The following is an 8,934-nucleotide window of genomic DNA, read 5'->3' as shown; positions in this document are numbered from 1 at the left end:
TTGTTTTTAATAGCTGAGTAGTACTCCATTGTGTAAATGTACCACATTTTCTGTATCCATTCCTCTGTTGAGGGACATCTGGGTTCTTTCCAGCTTCTAGCTATTATAAATAAGGCTGCTATGAACATAGTGGAGCATGTGTCCTTCTTACCGGTTGGAACGTCCTCTGGGTATATGCCCAGTAGAGGTATTGTGGGATCCTCCGGTAGTACTATGTCCAATTTTCTGAGGAACCCCTAGACTGATTTCCAGAGTGGTTGTACAAGCTTGCAATCTCACCAGCAATGGAGGAGTGTTCCTCTTTCTCCATATCCTTGCCAGCATCTGCTGTCACCTGAATTTTTGATCTTAGCCATTCTGACTGATGTGAGGTGGAATCTCAGGGTTGTTTTGATTTGCATTTCCCTGGTGATTAAGGATGTTGAACATTTTTTCAGGTGCTTCTCAGCCATTGGGTATTCCTCAGTTGAGAATTCTTTGTTTAGCTCTGTACCCCATTTTTTAATGGGGTTATTTGAATTTCTGGAGTCCAGCTTCTTGAGCTCTTTGTATATATTGGATATTAATCCCCTATCAGATTTAGGATTGGTAAAGATCCTTTCCTGGAATTTTTAAATTACTAGTAAATGTTGACTGGTTCCATATGATGAATACAGGATGTTTCCATAGCAGCATGTAAATTGTTAGTACAGCCTTTCCTGAGATTGGTTATTTAGCTCTTCCTCTAACAAGGCCGTGAGAGAAATGAGGAAACTACGCCGTGCATGATTTTTGGTCTTTGTTTGAAAACAACACTTAAATCTTAAAGATGGCAGCAGTAAAGACTGCATGTGCATCCCTGAAATCACAGGAGGCAGGAGGATCACACGCTGCAAACTAGCAAGAGGTGAGTTAGGAAGCTCCTTCCTTAAAGAGGGTGCAGGGGGAGAGACAGACGGGAGCGACGGGTGTAAATGGCAGACAGCAGTTGAAGTCAGTGAATTTAGGATGATCTGACTCAAGTCGCAGGACTTGCAGTTGTCTGTCTCTCAGTGTTCATCTCAGAGGCACTGTTACGAGTTAGGATCTTGGCTGTTTTAGTCAGAGTATAGAGTGAGTTCTTAGCAAATTCCTTCTGAACCAATTTCAGCCATGCATGTATTCCCAGGGACTCAGGAGGCCAAAGAAGGAGACTGCATGGCCAGACTCAAGGCCTACCCGGGCAATTTAGTAAGGAAGTGGACTGCTAGCTAGAAGAATGGCCCAGAGGTTGGGGGTTTGCCTAACGTGCCACATCCTAGCTCCTTCCCCAGTATTGCAGTCAAACAGTGAGCAGGTTAAGTCATTTTAATCTGTGGGTGCTAAGCTTTAGAAACTGACGGTTCCTTTGTGGAACTCTGTGTCGCTGTACACATCGTTTGGGACTTAAAGCATTGTCCCCTTATTAGCTTACTGGGTTTGTGTACAGCTTTCAAGTTGGTTTTCATCTAGCTGTCTACATTTCTGTCTATAAGAAAGGCCTGTAAAAGCTGAGAGATCATTGGCTGACGTAGGGACTTCTAGACGTGAGGTGAAGGTTTATTTGATGACCCTGAGACTTATTGTGAGTTTAAGACAGGTCTGTAACAGGTGCTGTGTGCTTGGCAGGATGGCTCAGCAGATAGAAGTGCTTGCTGTCAAGCCTGAAGATTTGAATGACATCACTAGATCCCACATAGTGGAAGAAGAGAGCCAACTCCCACAGTTTGTTTTCTGACTTTCACACACACACACACACACACACACACTTCCACATATATATACTATAAAAACATTTAAAATGATAGAGGATATACAAATGATTGATATACGAACCTGAATTGTTTTTTCGAGGCAGGGTTTCTCTGTGTATCCTTGACTGTCCTGGAACTTGATTTGTAGACCAGGCTGGCCTCAAACTTGATCCATCTGCTTCTCCCTCTTAAATGCTGGGATTAACAGTGTACACCACTGTGCCTGGTAATCTTTTTATCTTTTGATAATCTCTTGTGTTTGTATTTACATTGAAGAGATGAGGGAACTGAGAATACTGCTTGGTGGTCCAGTTCTTGCTTAGCATGTGCGTCACTAGCCATCCCTAACACTATAAAAACCTTATGGCCATAAGGACTTAGGATACAAGCAGATAAATCACCAGCCAAAGGCAACTTGGAAGGTTTTAATTTGTCCGTATAGGTTACAGTCCATCATGGAGCAAAGCTAAGACAGTACTCAAGGCAGGAGCTTAAGGAGGAAACGTCAGATGAAGTTTCCATTTAAGGCTGGCTTTCTCTTAGGGTCACATTTGGCTACTTTCCTTATTCAGCCCAGGCCAGCTGCTTGCGGATGATCTGTTTAGCGATGCTACTACCCACCATGGGCCAACCCTTGATGTCAGTTGACAAGAAGATGCCCATAGCACTGCCTGCCCACAGGCCAGTTCAAATGAAAGCAGGTCGTCAGTTGAGGTTCCTTCTTCATTCTATCAAGTTCACAAGGTCACACATAATTCGGTTCAACTCCTTAATCATCAGGGAAATGCTAGAACAAAAATCATGGTAATGACTAAATAGTAACTGATTCTTGGAGAAAAATGGTTTATCCATGAGTGGCTGAGCACTTTATGAAGAAAAAATGTCAGAGAACTTGATTGCCACCCAAAAGAAAGGTTAAAGTCTTCCACAAATCCCTTTTGACTTAGTGTTTTACTGCTGTGAAGAGACACCACAACCAAGGCAACTCTTATAAAGGACAACATTTAATTGGGGCTTACAGGTTCAGAAGTTCAGTCCAGTATCATCAAGGCAAGAGCATGCATGGTAGCATACAGGCAGACATGATACAGGAGGAGCTGAGAGTTCTACATCTTGTTCCAACAGCACACAGAGACTAGCATGATGAAGAGATTTAGATTAATTACTTTGATAAAGGAAGTCTCAGAACAGCCTGGTATAAATTCAGTTGTGTAGTTACAAAAATTCACACTTTTTTTTTTTTTTTTTGGTTTTTTTCGAGACAGGGTTTCTCTGTATAGCCTTGGCTGTCCTGGAACTCACTTTATAGACCAGGCTGGCCTCGAAATCAGAGATCCACCTGCCTCTACCTCCCAAGTGCTGGGATTAAAGGCGTGCGCCACCACTGCCCGGCCTGATAATGCTTTTTGACTCAATATAACACTAAAAAGAGAAACCAAGCTCAGACGGACTGACTCAAACTATAGCATGTTAATATTGAGACTAGGGTACCACATGTCAGGTGTTTTCCCAAGAATGTCAGGCGAGTAGTGCTATTCGTGCTTGCATAGCTAGTCTGCCCAGTTAGCCGGTCACAGGAATAGATAACCTTGTTAATTGTGAAGACATTGCTAAGATCCCACACTGGGAATGACTGGACAGTGATATTGCTGCTTTTAAGCCCCTCAGGAGGAGTCAGAGACCAGGTGTTCTCTGAGTTTTAGGTCAGCCTGGTTTACACTGAGAAAAAAACCCTGTCTAAAAGAAATTCTTTTTTCACACTTGCTTATGGTTAAAAACGAAAATATTTTAGGCTACTTAGTAGAATTACAAAATGAAAACACTTCTAATCACCAGCATTATGCCTACAGACACTAAAGTGAAGAGATCAAAGATGTCTTATTTCCCCTCCACCAGAGGGGAGAATTTGCTGTCTGTTTCAGTAAAACAATTAAGAATCTAGGAATTGCTAGGTTCTTGTTTGGAGGTTCTAGCACGGAAGTACGGCTCCTCCTGTTCCCTGTGTGGTAAGATGATGTCTGGGTAGAGAACCGTTCTTTGCAAGGTAAAGCTGTGGGGTGTTGTAGACAGCAAGAAGGAAGTGCAAGACAGAGGGGGGAGAGGAGAAGCACCAGACAGTTGGGTCATGTACGCATGTGTGAAATGATTCTTGAATGTGCCCACGACGAGGTGGGATGTTAGCCTCCAACACCCCTGCACCTGTAGCAGCTGGCCTTTGTGGGCATTCCAGTGTCACTTTTTTGTGACTTATCACAGCTGCGTGTGTGGTTCCACTTTCACTAAGGTAATGGGGTATTCTTTCTATGCTGGTACAGCTATTTTTTTTTAATATGTAATTTTTTAACAATAAAGTATAATAAGAAAAAATGAAAACCATTATATCAAAGTTAGATGAGACAGAAAAATAAAAGCCCTGAGAACAGACTTGAGAACCAGGAACCCACTCGTTTATCCATTCAGGAGTCCCGTGCAAGTACTAAAGAGAAAACTGTGGTAAGTATGCAGAGGGCCCAGTGCAGACCAGTGCAGACCTGTGCAGACGCTCTGATGGTTATGGGCTTTTCCAGCTTTTGGAATGGGGCTTAACTTTACTGTCAAGTTGTAGGGTTTTAAAAACGTTTTTATATTAATCCATTAACACATTTATTTTGAAAATATCTTCTAATTTGATGACTGTTGTTAATTTTGATCCTTTGTTTTTTGTTTGATTTAGCTTATAAAGTGTTCATTTTCTAGTTATTGTTTTGTGTCCTAAGAAATACTTGGTTTGGTTTACAAAGATCTCTCCTAGTCATTACAGTTTTTGTTTCTATATTTAGTTCTGTGATCTGTGTGGAACTAATTTGTGGAAAGTATGAAGTCGGAATTGTCCCCTTCCTCCTATGTGGTAGGCAGCTGCTGCCTCACTGTGGGTGGGAAATGGCATCCTTTCCTCACTGAGTTGAATGCAGAATTTACCTGGCATCTTTGAAAGAAATGAATCGAGTATAGAAGTGTGTGTTTTCCGCTTCCGTGCTCTATGGTCCATCTGTCTGTTCTTACAACAGTGTTATGCTGTCATCTTGTCATTGCTGAAGGCTTTCCACCCTGCTGCTCACGCTTAGACCACATCAGTCTGAATGGGGCCAGGAGGAGAGCATCCATGGCCATTTTTATTGTTTACCAGGACCATGTCTGCTCTCCCAGATAACAGTGATAAATGAGTACAGATGTTGTCAAACGCCTCTTGAGAGCAAGGCTTGCCTTTTGGTGCTGTGATGTATAATAAATTGTCTTATCAGGACTTTTTTTCTGAGTATTTATATAAAAGCCCTTGTTGCTGTTTTTAGTCAGTTGTCAGTTTCTGTCTTTAAAATACCAGAGTGTTCCTTCGGGAGCCGTGATTATGCTGAAGCTGGGGGATGTTTGAGAAGAACCCAGTTTCCCGTAGCTGATACATTCGGTTTGTTACTTCCTTGGGTTTTGTGTTTAACAGTTACTAAGTGCTGCATCTCTCCTTAAATCCTGGTTGTTGCTGTGCTTGAGGTCAGGGTTGTCATCACCTGCCTTCTAGATCACTCTCCACTGAAGCAGTTTCTTAGTTGACCCTGGAGCTGCCCGTCTTGCTAGCCAGTTCACCCTTCCTCTGAGAGGCTCTACTGCAGAGGGCCAGCAGGGCAGCCCTGTCCTCTGCTGGGTTGTGTGGATGTCAGGGATCCAAAGTCCATTGTTCATGCTCGGACCAACTGCTGCATCTCCTCTGCCATCAGTTCTGTAATTATATTTGAGCTCTCATCAGAGAGAGGACTTTAGGTTTTGCTGATTTTTCTCTATTGTTTGTTAGGGCTTCTTTGGAATTTTCTTTTTTACCTTTTAATTTTCTATCTAACCTAAACACACATAGTCATAAATTTTGCTTTAAACACATCTTTACAGTGTTTTTTTTTTTTTTTATTTTGAAGAATTTATTATTTATATGAGTATACTGTAGCTGTCTTTAGACACACCAGAAATCATCAGATTCGATTCCATTCCATTATGCCTAATCACTGACTAAGGTGTCCCAATTTTACCCAGGCCCCTAGGGTCCTCTTTTCAATAAGTGCCTCCTCCTGCCCCCTCCTCTGGGCACGCATGCGTGGCCCAGCAGTGAGTAAGAATTCCCTTCCTCATGTCTCCTCTCGTGTTATTTTCCATCTCCTAATTCCTCCTCCTGCTTGTTAGCTATAATCCTCACTTGGACTTCATTCACATGGGAATCCAAGCTCTCTCCCCTACTGTAATGATCTTGATACTTACCACAACTGACTGCTGAGTTTGAATAAAGGCTTCCTCACTGTTTAAACAAATATCAGTAATTTCATCTTTAACAGCATACACTTTTAAAATTCATGCAAAGAAAATTGGTGTTACTAAAGAGAAGTGCCAAACCATCTTCCCGGTTGGAAATCTTAGACCCCCTCAGTCAGTAGGTAACTCAGACCAGAGCACCAGAGAAGATACAAACGCAAACAATATCAGCAGCAATATATGGATCTCCGTTTAGCCGGTAACAGCACGTGTATACACTTCGCACGCTTCCTCGGCGCGCCGAGAGGAAGTTTTTAAAAATGTACAGTAGTATTTACTGTCTTAAGGATCCGGTTTGTTAGTGTTTATTGCTGACATGAAATGGATTTATTTTCTTTTTTTTTTTTTGGTTTTTCGAGACAGGGTTTCTCTGTATAGCCCTGGCTGTCCTGGAACTCCCTCTGTAGACCAGGCTGGCCTCGAACTCAGAAATNGGAACTCCCTCTGTAGACCAGGCTGGCCTCGAACTCAGAAATCCGCCTGCCTCTGCCTCCCGAGTGCTGGGATTAAAGGCGTGCGCCACCACGCCAGGCTGGATTTATTTTCTATGTGGGGTGTGTGTGATGTGTGTGCGCATGTGTACACACACATGCATAGAGCAAGCATTTTCTTAGCTGAGCTATCTCTCTGGCCTCTGACTTTCAGTGTACATTGCATTTGTGGTAGTTTCTGGTCTCCATTAGAAGGGTGGTCTTTTTGTAAACATGAACATGGTGCATTTCAGGCACATTTTTGCCCTTCATTGCCCTCTATCACTGCTCTTCCCATCCTCACAGCAGGTCCTGTTCCCACCAAGGCTCAGGACTTTTGCTGGCCCTTGTATTTGCTTGGGGTTGAGAGCTATTGAAGTAGTCTGCTTTCCTAATTATCTCTTGAAAGCCTGCTACCAAAGAAAACCGACTTACAATGTGTTAAGTCTGCCCTGATGAAAGATAATATTGAATGTGTAAGTTTTAGGAAATTGTAAAATAGTGCCTAACTCATCCAGTTAGATGAGTTTTTACCTCCCAGCTTAATCTTCAATTATATGGTTTGTACCTTCTTTATCATGAATCTTGAATAACAATGGTTTCTTGAGGACTATTCATATCCCAATGATACCTGCTGTGTGTTAGAGTGGGCAGGGCTTCTATCCTTGAGGAGGGGTTTGGATAGCAGGAGTAATATAGAAACATCAACAGTATAAAACAGAAGTTGTGCAACATGCTTTCTGAGCACATAATAGGTCTAGAAGTTTTCTTTATGCTTTTAAATTCTAGATGGGAAATTAAAAGCAACTAGAACACTAGAAGGAAAGAGTTGGCAGTGCAACAGTGAATGGACCTTTCCTTATAGGAGAATGCTTTTGGGAGCAGACCTTGATGATTAGAGCTGAGCTGTGTGTGTGTGTGTGTGTGTGTGTGTGTGAAGGGTTGATGAGCAGGCTAGAAATTGTCTTCAGTTACTGTGCTGGAAATCAGTAGGGAACCGTTGGAAACTGACCACAAGGGGCTGCAGCAGTCACTCACTCTTCATGTTATGTGTCACTTATGACGGACAGGGAGCCACAGTGACAGTGACAGTTGTTACTAGATGAGATTGATGGTTGTACTTTCTGCTTTGTGGTTATCCAGATGTTAAAAGTGTTCCCTTGTCTGTCTGTCTGTGTCTGTTTGTCTCGCAGCCTTGGCCCTTTGGTGAGTAAAGTGAAAGAGTACCAAGTGGAGACGATTGTGGACACGCTCTGCACCAACATGCTTTCCGACAAGGAGCAGCTGCGAGACATTTCCAGCATCGGCCTGAAAACAGTCATTGGAGAACTTCCGCCAGCTTCCAGTGGTGAGCAAGAATGGGTTCTCCTGTTTCCTTTCCACGTGCAGTTACATCCTCTCCACTGATTAAGTGTGCTGTGCGTCGGTTCTGAAGGATCAGTGAGGGAAAAGATAAGCAAATACCGATTTCTGATGAGTTTGTAATTCTAGGTTTGATTTAGTTTATAAAAGCTTATTGTATAAAATTCTAAAAAGTTAAGACATAGCTATGAAACTGTTCAGTTTACTAGTAGCTTTAATTAAGTTTGAGCCCTTTCCAGTTAATTGATAATTTAATAATTAATGAATTATCAAATTTGATATATGTAAGTTTGATATATATTATATAAATTTGATAATTCATTAATTATTTTGACTTTTGGCCTCTGCCAGAATTACCTAGGTCATGTGAATCTGAGATTGGACTTAACACCTGCATTTAGTTTAGAAGTCTGAAAATTATTGTCCTAACTGTAAATGAGGGAAATGATCATATCCGTACTGTGGGAGGATTTTAAATTGGTAACATCATGTGAGTGTTGTTCTCACTCATTACTAGATACTAATGATTGGCTATCATTATGATCAGTTCTGCTCTCCGTTGCTTCCTTTAATCTAAAAATGACACAGTTGAAATGTGCAGAAATGAAGTCACTGCCCAGAGTCTTGACTTCCTGTTTGGTTAAAGATTCAGCAGTTTGGAGGGTGCTCTGAAGGTGACTCGGTGATAAAGCATGCACCGTGGATGAGCACCACAAGAGGAAAAACAGTTCTTTCCATCTCACACTGGAGTGCTGTGTGTGCCAGAGCACACCAGTGTTGCTTGACTCTGTTCAAGCATCTAGGCAGTCTGAGTAATGATGGATGTTACTCTCCCTTCCTGGTGTTGCACACTGTCTTCATTTTTTTTCCCTCATGCGAGATGCATTTAGTTGGTTTTTACAAGATAGTTAAATAAATAGTTTTTGAGCCGGGCGTGGTGGCGCACGCCTTTAATCCCAGCACTCTGGAGGCAGAGGCAGGCGGATTTCTGAGTTCGAGGCCAGCCTGGTCTACAAAGTGAG

The 8,934-nt window shown here is 42.2% G+C and overlaps 1 protein-coding gene across 1 annotated transcript in view; it reads left to right on the top strand.

Annotated features, from left to right (window-relative positions):
- Window positions 1–8,934, top strand: part of Cand1 (cullin associated and neddylation dissociated 1) — a 40,427-nt gene that overhangs the window by 12,556 nt on the left and 18,937 nt on the right. The window contains exon 3 of the mRNA XM_021173558.2: window positions 7,744–7,898. Coding sequence (XP_021029217.1) covers window positions 7,744–7,898 — 155 coding nt within the window. The remainder of the gene's footprint in view (window positions 1–7,743; window positions 7,899–8,934) is intronic.

Source organism: Mus caroli, chromosome 10 (assembly GCF_900094665.2).
Source record: "Mus caroli chromosome 10, CAROLI_EIJ_v1.1, whole genome shotgun sequence".
Lineage (NCBI taxonomy): Eukaryota > Metazoa > Chordata > Mammalia > Rodentia > Muridae > Mus > Mus caroli.
This window is presented reverse-complemented; position numbering and strand designations above follow the sequence as displayed.